General features: G+C 39.0%; 1 protein-coding gene across 1 annotated transcript; it reads left to right on the forward strand.

The window, feature by feature from the left end:
• The first annotated feature begins 2346 nt into the window (after positions 1 to 2346).
• LOC133516857 (N-acetylglucosamine-6-phosphate deacetylase) lies at positions 2347 to 11361 on the forward strand. The gene is made up of 6 exons (XM_061849859.1): positions 2347 to 2684; positions 2906 to 3180; positions 4733 to 4951; positions 5682 to 5817; positions 6848 to 7024; positions 10234 to 11361. Exons 1-6 carry the CDS (start codon positions 2480 to 2482, stop codon positions 10425 to 10427), a joined length of 1206 nt encoding a protein of 401 aa, XP_061705843.1. The 5' UTR covers positions 2347 to 2479; the 3' UTR covers positions 10428 to 11361.
• Positions 11362 to 14925: the final 3564 nt, after the last annotated feature.

Genomic DNA, 14925 nt, shown 5'->3' on the forward strand with positions numbered 1-14925 from the left:
AGAAAAATGCCCGCAATTGACGAATTACGATTCTCCCGGTAGCCGCCCAGACCACACATGCGCAATTACAAAGGGTCATGTATTTCTATGGAAGTCGACAGGCCTTGGTCAGCAGTCGAACGCTTGAACCTCAAGTCCAAATCGTCTCGAGTTAATAGTATCAAAATTACGGAACGTATAATCCTGCATTACTATTCCGGGAGTTTTTAAAATTTCCATAAATGAACCTGACAAGAAGGGCGTTCCCATTTAACAGAAAAAAATTCTTAAAAATTTACATTATTTCTAAAACAAGATCGATTTCAAGAAACTTTATCACATTTTTAGCCTTTAAATGAGGTCAAGAATACATCTTTAAAATCTATCGGGCTTAATAGGGCCGTGCGCGTTGGAGGGTCTGCCATCTTGTGGCCTGAATCGGAACCATAAACATGCACATTTACATCATCACATCAGCCTTTTATCGCCCACTGCTGAGCATAGGCCTCTCTTCTAGTACGCCACTTATCCCGGTCCCGAGCCAATCTCATCCAGAAGTGACCCGCAGTCTTCCGAATGTCGTCCACCCAACGAGCCAACGGACGCCAGGCACTCCTTTCGTCTGTAAGCGGCCACCATTCCGTTTGGCCCACCATTTTGGCCCACCTGCCATCACTCTGCCTGGCAACATGTCCCGCCCAGCTCCATTTTAATTTGGTAATGACGTGTCCGACGTCTTGCACCTTGGTGCGACGTCGGATCTCGACATTCCTCACTCGGTCTTGAAGTTTGATGCCGAGCTTGGCGCGCTCCATGGCTCTCTGTGCCACTCGAATTTTATGCACAGTCTCCTTAGTGAGCGTCCATGTCTCGGCACCGTAGGTCATGGTGGGCAGGACACATTGGTTAAAGAGGCGAGTTTTCAGGCATTGTGGAATGTTAACGGGTTTGAGGATGTCCGCCAGTTTATTGAATGCCGCCCAACCCAGCTGGATCCTCCTGGTGATCTCCTTCCGTTGGTGTGTTTTGTCAAAAGATAGAATATGTCCAAGATACACGTATTGCTCGACCACCTCCAGTACTTCGTTCCCAACCATAATAGTTGGAATCGATTCACTAGAGATGTTCGTCATAACTTTAGTCTTGGACATATTCATCTTAAGACCAATCTTCAAAGAAGCATGGTAAAGGCTTTCAACCATGACTTGAAGCTCTTCCAGGGTCTCGGCGAACAATACAATGTCATCGGCAAATCTGAGATGCGACAAGAAGACACCATGGATATTGATACCAGTTCTGTCCCATGCAAGCGTTTTTATCACGTCTTCTAGTACCGCCGTAAAAAGCTTGGGTGAAATGGTATCCCCTTGACGCACTCCCCTTTTGATGGATATTGGGTTGCTGAGTTTGTGAAGCCGGACTTGCATTGTTGCCGAGCTATATAGCTCCCGGAGCACATCCACGTAGCGATTGTCGATTGAGCAGCGATGGAGAGAGTCAAACACGGCCCAATGCTCGACACTGTCGAAGGCTTTTTCGTAATCTACGAAAGCCATGCACAGGGTCCGGTTGTACTCGTGACTTTTCTCCATTAACTGCTTTACCGCATGGATGTGGTCGATCGTAGAAAATCCGCTCCGGAAACCAGCCTGCTCGGGAGGTTGGCATTCATCGAGTATACAAGTTAGGCGGTTACATAAAACTTTTGCGAAGAGTTTGTACGTATGGGAAAGGAGGCTTATGGGGCGATAATTACTCAGCTTCGATATATCTCCTTTTTTATGTAAGATGGTGACTGTGGCAGTTTTCCAGGATTCTGGTGTGCGAGTACCTCGCAAAACCTGATTAAAAAGTTTTACGAGGACATTGATGACTGGGTCACCTCCAGCGCGAAGGAGATCAGATGTAATGCCATCTTCATGTCACGTGTTTTCTTGTGCATAGTAGGTTCTGCCATCTTGTGGGCTACATCGGAACAAAAAACATCACATTTACGCCTCGCGCCAAAAATCTGACGGCTCCTGTGCTGGGCTCCTACCGGGAAAATCGAAGTTCGTCAATTGCGGGCATTTTTCTCTGTCACTCTAATTACGTCTTAGTAAGAGTAAAAGAGAAAGATCCCCGCAATTTGCGAATTTCGGTTTTCGCGGTAAGCCCCCTGCCTCCTACAGTTCATGCACGCTCCCTATAAGCTCGCATTACACCTCGCGCCAAAAATCTGACGTCTCCTGTGCTGCCCCCTACAGTTTACGCACGCTCCATATGATAATATGTTTATTGCTGAAGTGAAGGAAAATTCGAGCACAATACGGACCTATGAAATGTCACTGTCATTGGTTGTCTTGTCAGTTGTCATACTCATACTTGTCATTGTCAGTGTCAGCTGCGAGTGGCGTATTTATTGTATTATTTTCTTTATTTTTCAGTTCGTTGAAATCGTTTCATCAGACCGGTTACTTCCACTTTTTGTTTGTTCTGACCTAATTGTTTATCTACTAAAATGAAAGCTAAGTCTGGCTTGACTCGTTTTCATAACTGCTTTATTCTTCGCGATAGTGAAATAATAAAAGAGGACCTCTGGATTCGAAATGGTAAAATTGAAAATCCTGAACATATATTTTATGTAGAACAACTGGAAGCTGACGAGACAATAAACTGTGAGGGCTTACTGATTTCTCCGGGTTTTATCGACATTCAAATTAATGGTAAGCAAATTTACTTTTAAGCAGTACAAAAATATTTTTTACAGGTAATTTATATCATTAGTTGGCCTTTAAACTAGGTCATGTTCCAACAATTGTTATTACGTCTGTATTTTTCTGTAATTTTTTAACACACATTATATTTTTGTTCACAACTTATGAAAAAACTACCATGATTTTTACCATTAGAAATGCTTGTATTTACCAGCTAGGTATTTTTATAGGTGGATGGGGTATAGATTTTTCATATGACCATGAAAATGTCGAAGATGGTGTGCACAAAGTAGCCCAAAATTTGTTGTCACAAGGAGTGACATCCTTCTGCCCAACCATGGTGACATCAGATAAGGAAAAATATAAGAAAATCCTTCCCCACATTAAAAAGAGTCCTGGTGGCAAACATGGTGCCACTATCCTCGGAGTCCACCTAGAGGGCCCATTTATTAATATCCAAAAGAAGGGGGCCCATATGGATCAATACATCAAATCACTAGATAAGGTATTTTTGTAAAATATATTTAAATAACAATTAAATTGTTTTAAGATACTAAGTTCGCAGTTTAATCAATATTTGTCAGACTTTTTTTGGTACAGTCAATTACCTAGATGAAATCTAAGACAGAACTTTATAAATTAAACAAATCAACGTAACTTTTGTCTCTTTTTCTCTGTAAGATTAGTTTTTATAATCATTATGCTACCAAAATTTGTAGCATCTCTAGGTACCTGAATTTACCATATATGAGTTTTAGTTAACTTTAAAATCATTAGACACATTTTTTTGCCCTTAACACATTCACTGCCAGACAAGAAACGGCGCACTACCCCAAAAACCGGTGGTCTATAGCTGCGTACAAAACAACCTGCCCAGCGGGTTGTCCGGCATCTGAACAAAGTTCACGAGCGCCCACCAGGTGGGTTCCCGGCAGTGAATATGTTAACACTGTATATACATTTTTAGGAAAGTAGCTTATTCTAGTCATATATATCAGTCCCAGAAGTAGCTATGTGGTTAAACAATATGTAGCTGATGATTGGCTGTCAATTAGTATTATCAATGGCCTACTTATTACAAGTGGCCGCAAAGATAGCAAGCCAATTAACTTTTTATCTGTTATTAAAAAAATAGTAACGTTGGAAAGATTGTGCAATTAATTCATGATATATTGTTTACACTAACAGAGTAAATATCACAGTTACATTGGGACATCAAAATGATATTTAAATGTTGTCAGTTGCACATGCATTTCGCTTGTACTTGTCTGCACCTACATGTATTGGCACAAGCGAGACGCATGGATAACTGACATCATGTTGAAATCACAGTTTAAGTCAGAATAGTGGGGCTACGCCAGACACACAGACGCTTAAATTTGCTTAATTAATGTAAGAACACACAAAAGAATTGGTAACTGACGTTGTAGTCTCGTGGAATTACCCTGCTTCAAAATGTCGGCTAATTCCGTGATTCACACATAATTCCATCAAATTAGAGTCCATTTTTGGAATAAGCCAATATTCTGAACTTTTTGGAATTACCCAAATACACCTTATGTTACGTGCCTAATTGTAAACTCGTGAAAAGCATTCCTTACAAATGTTAAGTTAGACCAAGATAAGTCTGCAACGATTTTGATAGCACATGCAGTGCAGCTATTTATATATTATAAGTTTGATGTTTAACATAGAAACAGACTACTTCTACTTTTATGTCTCTACTATAGTAGTGTTACCCCTCAGAACCCCTTATAATAATAATAAGGTTAAAATTTATTGCCCATAATATATTTTTCTACATAATTTGATATAAAGAAGCCGTTCTTTATCTTTCTCATCAGATTATCCCTGAGGCCAATTCTAACCTGCAAATTTGTATCAATTTGATCTGATCTCAATATGAGATCACTCGCGCGAAATTACATATTACCTATTGCTAACAAAACACGATGCAAATAATACTCGTAAATATATCATCACAAGATTTTAAAGTTTCAATGCTGTTTGTTCTAAAGGGTGAGCTAGACTTACTAACTTGTATTCAAAAATTTCAGGGCATAGACACTATCAATGAGATTTACGGATCCCTCGACAACGTAGTTATAGTGACACTAGCCCCTGAACTGCCTGGAGCCACTCAAGCCATCAAGGACTTGACGAAATTGGGCATTAAAGTCGCACTGGGTCATTCAGCGGCAAGCCTAGCTCAGGGAGAAGAGGCGATTAAGAATGGAGCAAATCTCATTACGCATTTGTTCAATGCAATGTTGCCAGTAAGTTTTTTTTTTCTTACCAGTGCCCGTCTTTTTCTAACTGTGTTAATTAAAGAAGACGGGTAGGGTATCTCGCGGGCAAGATACTCATGAGCGTAGGCAAGTAGGAGCGGGGGAGGGGGTATGGATACAGTTTGAGGCCCGAGGAAGGACATAGGATAGTTTTTAACAATTATCAACATCTGAGTTATTTGCTTAAAAGGTGGTTTAAATAACATCAGGTTTCTTCTAGTTTATATTGTTTTAATGTACACATATGAATACCCATATTAAAATACAGTGCATGTACCTCTACAGTTGTAAACGCTTAGGTTCCAAGCCAATATTTACACGTGACAGGACTGACCTTACCGTGTTTGAGGGTCGCCGGCTAGCATGACTTGCGTTCTCACGTGCGACTCCATTTAATCAAACGCGAGTAAGTATGAAGTCGCGCTCGAGAATGCAAGTTAGAAAATGCAAAATTGGCCATAGGTGGGCGCTGTTGCATTCTAGCCGTTGCAAGCACAAAAAATTTATTATTACGAGTATCGTACCTACGTCATCATTGAATGCACATACCATAAATGGCTTTACTTTCTTTGTTGCTTTATGCCTGTGACAGCGAGCAGGCAGTTTTACGTTTCATATTTAGTCGTATAGTTTGTGATATTGCAATTCAATTGCACACGTGGAGAAGTACGTTTTATTGCTTGTCTATGCCAGCAGTAAATAATGACCTGTGTTTTAGTTCCATCACCGCGACCCCGGCTTGGTGGGGCTGCTGGCATCGACGACCAGCAAGCAGGTCTACTACGGAATAATATCGGATGGGTTGCACACACACCCCGCGGCGCTGAGAATAGCCTGCAGAACTAATCCTGAAGGTAGTGTATGTTGGGGTGATCCTCGTCGCGTCGATCAACTAGGGGTCTACTACGGAATAATGTCGGATGGGTTACACACACGCCTCGCAGCGCCGTGGTAAGCCTGCCGGACTAACCCTGCAGGTAATGTATGTTGTGGTGTTCTGTGTTGTATGTCTCGTCGACCAACTAGCAGATCTACGGAATAATATCAGACAGGTTGCAGACACGCACCGCGGCGCTGAGGATAGCCTGCAGAACTAACCCTGCAGGTAATATATGTTGTGACGATCTGTGTTCTATATGTCGTCGACCACCAACTAAGCAGTCTACTATGGAACAATATCGGGCGGGTTCCATGCGCACCCGGCGGCCCTGAGGTTAGCCCGCTGGATTAACCCAACAGGTAATGCTCCATCTAGCTAGTAAGTATAGACCATTGATCCCAGTCTCACCACCATGCCTAAGGTAAGCATTAGTCACTTATTTGTACGTTTAAACGTCGTGTTGCGTTGCCGCTGCATTACTGTTGCGGCCTTGACGCCGTAGCCGCATTAATGCCGTGATTTGAACATTCAAACCGGCCGTTATATTTCAAGGAAAATTGATAGTAGCAGCGTCCTCGTTACGGCCGCCGCAGTATCGTCGCAACAGTAATGCAGTTGTAGTTGCTATACGAACGTTGTAATGTTTACGCTATTCTCGCGGTAGTGATGTGAAAAGTGTTGTGTTTAACACGGCAGTAATGTTTGTTCGCCTCTCCTGGCTTGAAATACTCGCAGCGCCACTTTTTAAACAATTATGGCGTTATTCATAAACACATTATAGGCCTGAATAAGCTATGAATTGTTTGTTTTTATCCGTCATTTTGACTTATGTATTTGTAAGAAAGGGTTAAAACAAAATTTAACTAAATTAGGCCCGTGAAGTTTTATGAATAAGGGCGTTAATGTTCATATATTTCACTGTGATGTCAAAATGAGCACACGGGTCTTTACCCGTTACGTTACGTACTTGTTAAAAAAATCAAGCATTTAAACTTTTTACTTAGGTTTAGTTCTGGTCAGCGACGCCGTGGCAGCCCAAGGCTTGGCCGACGGCAACTACCATATCGGACCACAGCGGGTGACGGTGCAGGGCGGTAAAGCGTACGTCGAGGGCACTAAGACGCTATGTGGCAGCACGGCCAACCTCGACGAGTGTGTACGCACCTTTAAGGAAGCTACAGGTAAATGACTATTTAAGGCCCGTACAGACAGGATGATCAAATTAACAATTCGATAAGAAAAAAAAGAGCCAACCTCATCTAGTGTCCTTACGTACACAATTTCATTGACGAGCTTCCTTTGTTCAACTTCATTATTGCGTTACCACCTGGTTAAATTGTCAATTTAATCAGATTGGGCGAAAAATTGTCCCGTGTAAGGCAGATCTCGTAACGAAAGCAGCTCGGTGTGCGTCAATGTGCCTAAACGTAGATGGAGCTCTCGACAATTGTACATTCAAGGTACGAGTATCAAATGTCGATGTGGATAAAGTGCCATAAATATGTACATGCGCATAATGACAGGGCAATAAGGTCGTGTAGACATTTTGCCACTTTGTCCGTGTAGATATTTAATACCTTAACTGTAGGTACATTTTACATTATATACCTACATGATTGGACAATACCACAGACATACAAGTCTGATATTGGTATGCCTGATGAAAAAGAAAGTACCGTTGGTTTCGAGTTCACCAAAAATACAATCATAAGTGATGCTCATTTTGATTGATATTAACTACTTGGGGTAATTAGAAACTAAGTAAATGAGAACGTTCCCAACTTCCCAAATATCCCTTGCATTCTTAATGATTCCTACTGCATACTGATTGCTTCGCACGGCAGTTTTGTAGTGAAGGAAAACAGAAACTAAAATAGGGTTATCATATTGATGCGGATCGAACACTCACCGCCCGCCGATCCAATAGGGTTGTTTCCAATTTTTTGAAACGCTTGTATTACGTTCTATATTAACTAAAAGTTGCCCTAAAATTCAACTTTTATACTTAAAACGACTTTAAATATGTTAAATTAACAAAATATATTTTGACAGATGCTTTCGCGCCCAAAACGCTCTTTGAAAATTGTGTGACGTCACAGTTTACGGTTTGACACATAACTACATACACACGTAGAAGATACGAACTGTCAACTGACATTTGTAATTTGTTGTTCATCGCCTAACTGTCAACAGTGTCAATCCGAGAGTTGTGACGTCATCAGAATCTTCAATGACGTTTCGAGTTTGGTCACGTGACGTGTGCCAAAAGATATTTTAAATTCAATATTTACAAAAATATGGTCATTACAGGTCCCCTTAAAGTAGTTTAACATGTTCTTATAATCCAAAAGAATTTATTGGGATACAATTCTGCCCTAAGATTTGTAGATGGAAACAACCCTATTAGCTGAGATGTATGAAATAGCAGTCCGGTTTTGGGGTTATTGCCATGGCAAAGGTCATTCAGCGTGACCTACGTAATTAGCTCGCGTAGTATAAGAGCAGTGAGGCCAATTCAAACTTACATTTTGCCATCAAAATTTGCAATTCGTACGTACTCCGTACATGTAGGCGCGAGTGAGACGCACGGGCGAATGACATCAAAAACCTGACATCATTTAGATGTCAATGTAGTTTGAATTACGCACTGTAATCATGTTACACATCTCTACAATTTCGTTAGAACTAGCGACTAGTTTTCATACAGCACAGCATAAATAACCTAATCATATTTAAGTATTTACTTCTACAATTCAATAATTGTAGAAATATATGACTAAAGACTAGCACATATGTAAGTAGCACAAACATCCTCAATGTCACTTCGAACATAACTCATTGGTTACTAACTTCTCGATAGTTCTAACAAAGTAATTAACCATTGGTAGATCTTATCTCGTAGCCACGATGGCCTCATTAAATCCGAGCAGGTAAATTCTTAAACATGTTTTTTTCGTGATGTATATAATATTAAGATGCATATGCTTTTCCTAAAAAGCAAGAACAAATAAAATTATATAGAAACGAATTGAGATATCTCCTACTTGCAGCTGCTGTCCGTATTTTAACTTCATAATAATGTCATGGAATATTTTGTTTCCTATGTCAATGCCGCAAAATCGGTTTGCGGAAAACTTCCGCATACGAGCGTATTTTTTTTTTTAACCGCCATCTACAGAGCACCAAATGCTTATTTACCAATGATTTTTGACTATTACCTGACTTATGCACAGGTTTACGAACTTCCCGCGGACGGTTTAGCCGTATTCACCTTACAGGAGTTTCATATCACCAGGGCCCGTACATTTCATGCCGTTGACACAAAAATGACGAAATTTAACATATATAGGGAGTTTTTACAACACTATAAATTTAGATAACTTACCTGTTGACGCGTAGAAAAATAAATACTTGTTACGTAAAATACACTATTAAAAATCAAAAATATGTATTCATTTTAATAACTAATAATATATTATTTAGTTGAGTGACTATAAGATGAAAGTCAGACATTTCTGTACTAATTGTCAAATATCTATATCAGTTACCTAAAGAAGTTGACAAATGATTAAGTATTACGAAGATTTTTAACAAAAAAAATTAACCGCCAAGAAAAAACTAAAAGGAAATAAAAAACCGGCACTAACACGAAACGAATCGACCAACAAAAAAAAAACAATAGCGCACTGAAAAGAAAAAAAATATAATTATGTCTTCAATAACGCAAGTGAACCTACCCTACAATTACAATTATAATCTATTTCTATACACTTTCTATATACCTAATACAATGGCTAGGCTTATATCAATTTAATTACATCAAGAAAGTATGAACTATATACATACTTCTGAAATCAATCACACAAATCTGCGTATTTATATATTTACAATCTGTTATTTTTGGAGTCGGTGCCAGCCTCAAACAAACTTGAGCACCTTAGTGAAGAGTTGAACGCAACACATTCCAAAACTGCAACCTCCGCCAAGCGCCCAATACAAGACAAAGTAGAGAATAGTGACCGCACGTGTTATTAGTGATAGTGGTACATACATGAAAATGTATAAATTAAATAAAATGCAACTAAACGCGAAACTTAGTGGCAACACTAGTTGATTTGTCACAACAATATCAATGTTGACATCTTTAAGGAAACAATGATTTTTATTTAAAAATATTTCTGTGTTAAACTAGTAATTTTTTTAAGAATGAGAAATGTCATTTTGCTCCCTAGTAACACAATCTGCTATTAAGGTTTATGGTCACTTTTTCATAGTCCGTGACTGAAAAAAAAAAACAGCTGCCAAGCGTCCGAATTCCAATACAGAAAGAACACACCTAGCGTGTTCTTGGCAGTGAATGTTGTAAAGTAAATTTCTACATAATTTTCAGATTGCACTTTGGAGTACGCCCTGGAAACGGCTACGCTACACCCCGCACGGGCTCTGGGCATAGAAGCCAGAAAGGGGACCCTCAACTTTGGAAGTGACGCGGATTTCGTCGTCATGCACCCTAAAACACTTAAAGTGCTATCCACGTGGATCGCAGGGGAATGTGTGTATAAATGTCAAAGTAACGGATTATAAATTATTCCAATTACTGCAATGTTCTGCCGCCAGAGAGCAGCACTATCGCATATTCTGAACCAGCGTACGCCTTAAACAGATTTTTGAAAAGTTTTCACTATGACATTGATGCATCATGGCGGTTTGTTTACAGAGGCTTGCCGCGAAACGTGAAAATCGATATTTCGTTATCTGCCTCTTTATCGCTCGAGTATGCAAGAGTGATAGAGAGGAATAAAATGAAACTTCGAGTTTCATATTTCACGGTAGGCCCTCAATATGTGGCAGAGTTTAGCGTAATATCCCCATATTGATGAAATGTAAGCGTATGAATATAAAAATATTATTGTGATAAGACTGTGAAGATACGTATACAACAATTTATTTGATACAATTTGAGATATCTGAAACCAACTGAAATTGAAAAACATGGGATGTTTACGTAATTTGTTTAGGCAATACTACTACGATTAGACTTGCAAAGTTTGTAAATTCAATCTGTTTTTTGATCCTGTTTTGTTTAAAATCAATTGTAAAAATATGGGATCATACGTCTTGATCAAAAATATGTGTTTTATGTTGACGAATTAATAACTATAGGACTTATTTTTCGAGTATGTTGTATACAGTATGCATCTATGTTTTTACATTGACTGTTTTAAAGAGAACATTTGAAATAGAGGTGGATTGTCAAAGAAAATTTTGTAGCCACAGAAAATTTACTGCCATCTTTCGAGACTGGATTAAAACTTTTAGAATGCCATTTGACTTTGATCCAATCCACCTCTATTTCAAATTCTCTGACTATACTACTTTATTGGGAGTTGGTCACATGCCATATATGTGCATATAGAATATGGCGCTAATAATAATATAACAAATATGTACATCATGTTACCATTTAGTTTACGCTATATATGTATAGCTGAAAATAAAATAAATGTACTTTCACTTATTGCTTTTCTTTTGGTTCAATGGGGGGAGGGGTGAACATTCGTTCTGAGACACGTACCTATCCCCAAGCTACAGGTTTGCCGTTTTAAGTCCAAACAAACCTTTGTTATAATGAAATAGTTTTTGGTTTGATGATTGAATATATTTTTGATATTTATTAACAAGGTGACATCATGCTTTGACATAATGTCACGTTTAATAATGCCACAATTAGATGCTACACGTTATTTTAATTAACTTTATTGGAGTGCAATTATAATGCTGCCAAGGCTTTACGCCAATACCGAAGCAGGTACGCACCAGCACACCACCTTATCCTACCGGGCATAGGATAATACTACGAGCCATGGCCCGTGTTACTAAAAATCCTCTCATCGTGCCACGAACGGGCCAGAACGACCAACGGAAGACACGTTGTTTAACATACAGTTAGATTTGAGGAGAGAGTCCTATTGCTGAAGCGCTGGTGGCCTAGCGGTAAGAGCGTGCGACTTGCAATCCGGAGGTCGCAGGTTCAAACCCTGGCTCGTACCAATGAGTTTTTCGGAACTTATGTACGAAATATTTGATATTTACCGGTCGCTTTTCGGTAAAGGAAAACATCGTGAGGAAACCGGACTAATCCCAACAAGGCCTAGTTTACCCTCTGGGTTGGAAGGGCAGATGGCAGTCGCTTCCGTTAAAACTAGTGCCTACACCAAATCTTGGGATTAGATGTCAAACGGACCCCAGGCTCTCCCATGAGCCGTGGCAAAATGCCGGGACAACGCGAGGAAGAAGAAGTCCTATTGCTACTTCCAACGTAATCCTAGAGCAAGTTCAAAACAGGCGCGCAGTCATTTTGACACAAATCATTCTAAAATAATGAAACGTGCCGGCCGTCACCCTTTTCAAACTCAAAGAGTTCAGACTTTGCTACACACAGACTCCTGTCCGGGAAGTTTATTGCCGGTGGCTTTTGCAAAGGGTACCGGACGATGCATTAACTATTTGAAGTGACGAAAGTTGGTACACGCGAAACGGAATGTAGAACAGAGGCGAAACGTGCACGTTAACGCAGAAAAAAATCCATTCCCATATCGTAATACAGGACACCAATATCGTTGGTTGGTGTAATGTACTGTATTTATCTCAGTAAATCATACAATATAATGTATTTCCAACGGTTCGCCAACGCTACAGAGAGATAGTAAGGACTTGAAAATTCGTGAAAAGGTATTATATTGAAATAAAAGTGAACGTTTGTATGGTAAACTAGTTTTATTTTAAGCTAGGAACTTGAAACTTCGTGAAAAGGTATTACATATATTAACACGTTGGCTGCCAAGAACATCACCGGTTGGATCACGTAATCTTCTCAGTGTGGCCATGAGCATCACCGGCGGGATCACGTAATCTTCTCTGTGTGGCGAAGAGCATCACCGGTGGGATCACGTAATCTTCTCTGTGTGGCGAAGAGCATCACCGGTGGGATCACGTAATCTTCTCTGTATGGCCATGAGCATCACCAGTGGTGCTCATTACCTCTTTATTAACCTCAATAATAGTCCGATGCTGTGAGCATTACCGGTGATAACCCTTGGGATCACTAAATTTGTATGGGGCGTGGGAGCAACACTTTAGGAGAAGCATGGGGGGGCAACCAACATGTTAGAATAGAAAAGTAACTTCAGCGTTTTTGAAAATTCATTCCCTAAGGGGAGTGAAATTTGTTTGGTATGTTAGGAACTTGAAACTTCGTAGGGTAGTGGCACCAGAAGATGACCGGCCCCCAAAAAATGAACATTTGGCCTTACACTCTACCTATACTAGTTCATCTATTGGCATCATGTCGTTAAATATTAGGGTACTTGATTTTGGTTTTATGCTGGTTCATCTTTTGGGGTCAAAACGTTCAGAGATAGGGCATCTTCTGGGCATTTTGCCTTATTTCATCATATATATTTTTTATAATAATACTGAATTACAATATGAGCATTTGGAATAATTAATTCTAATCTAGATTATATGCTGAATCATATTAAAAAATAAAAAGTTGATAAAAATAAGCTACAACATATGTAAAAAATATAGAAAGTAACGGTAGTCGCTTAACTGTCCATCTTTTGATGACTTCACCCTAATGTAATAAGACATTTTCATAAAATACGCGAAAAGTAATGATGTGATTTTACCAATTCTACGGCACAATAGGTGAAATGCCATTGCTATTCATCACGAAAAAAAATTGATTGTTTTGATTGACGACGTATTGATTGAAATTCAAAACCATCTACTAATCGTTTTTCGAATGGACAAAGCCGTATAGATCGATGAGGTATATACTCCTCCAAAGTATACCAAATACTGTTTCGTCCCTTACCTACCGCAAAAATAATACGTCGAAGATATCGGACACATTGTATTATGTCAGTGATCGGACAAATATTTAAACAAATTAAATGTTTAATTTAACTCCTCATGTAAATAATTACGTAAATATTTCTACGCCGATGTATGCCGGCAGAATATGCTGATCTAATACCTTCTACTAACCAACAGTGTATGTACCATATTCTTGGAAATAAAGTATTGAATTGAAAATTGAATTGAATTAAAAAAAATATTGAAACGGACCTTATTGTCGATGGCGCTTACGCCATTATCAGCGATGCTCCCATATAAATACAACGCTGCGCTACGCAGTGCGGCGTAAGCGCCCTCGGTAAAAGATCCAGGTTTCACTGAAAACGTCACAATTAATTCAATTCACAATTAATTCAATTCACAATTAATAAGATAAATTTCAACCAAACGTTAACTTCTCTTAATTTTTTAATTTTATGCTTTTGTTCACTTTTAAAGCAATTAACTGAAACACCAATAGACTTATAATTATTTCTTAAAGCACTCTTTATTTATACTATACTACTATTACTATTTTTACTATTTCTACTGTTTTTATTAGTATTAAACAAAATCTTGGTGGTACTGGGAATAACCCGAAATATGAAATGTTGTCAATTGTAAACCACCAGTCAGATATTTCTCCCGTATCTGACGCAAGAAAATTTTGACAACCCCTACTCTATTGTTTTAAGGTCAATTACAAAAAATATATTTTTAATTTGCAAAAACAAAAAAGTTAACGTGTAGTATTGTGTCAATTGTAATTATTCATATGAATCTTTTTATCCCCAATAGGGAGCGTGCATGAACTGTAGGAGCCAGCACAGCAGCCGTCAGATTTTTGGCGCGAGGCGTATATGTGATGTTTATTGTTCCGATGTAGCCCACAAGATGGCAGCACTTACTATGCACAAGAAAACACGTGACGTGTAAATGTACATGTTTATGGTTCCGATTCAGGTCACAAGATGGCAGAGCCTTCAACGCGCACGGTCTCTATCGGCAAGATATTAGTGTAGGTAGTCTATTTAACTTCATTTTATTTAAAAAAAAAGTAATTCTTGATAAAATTTAACTAAGTTAGCCATACGAAATCTACTTTATGTTTGTATATAAATATGTAAGTTATTTAGTGTGCAATCGTGCTCTCTCGCAGGGGGTTCCACGGTAGACAAGC

The sequence above is a fragment of the Cydia pomonella genome, chromosome 4 (assembly GCF_033807575.1).
Source record: "Cydia pomonella isolate Wapato2018A chromosome 4, ilCydPomo1, whole genome shotgun sequence".
NCBI lineage: Eukaryota > Metazoa > Arthropoda > Insecta > Lepidoptera > Tortricidae > Cydia > Cydia pomonella.

Excerpts from the sequence above, each read along its gene's own strand:
- LOC133516857 (XM_061849859.1), top strand. The coding sequence starts at position 2,480 with ATGAAAGCTAAGTCTGGCTTGACTCGTTTTCATAACTGCTTTATTCTT. Across the intron at positions 3,181-4,732 it reads ACATCAAATCACTAGATAAG|GGCATAGACACTATCAATGA; the intron begins GTATTTTTGTAA and ends CAAAAATTTCAG. Across the intron at positions 7,025-10,233 it reads CACCTTTAAGGAAGCTACAG|ATTGCACTTTGGAGTACGCC; the intron begins GTAAATGACTAT and ends CATAATTTTCAG.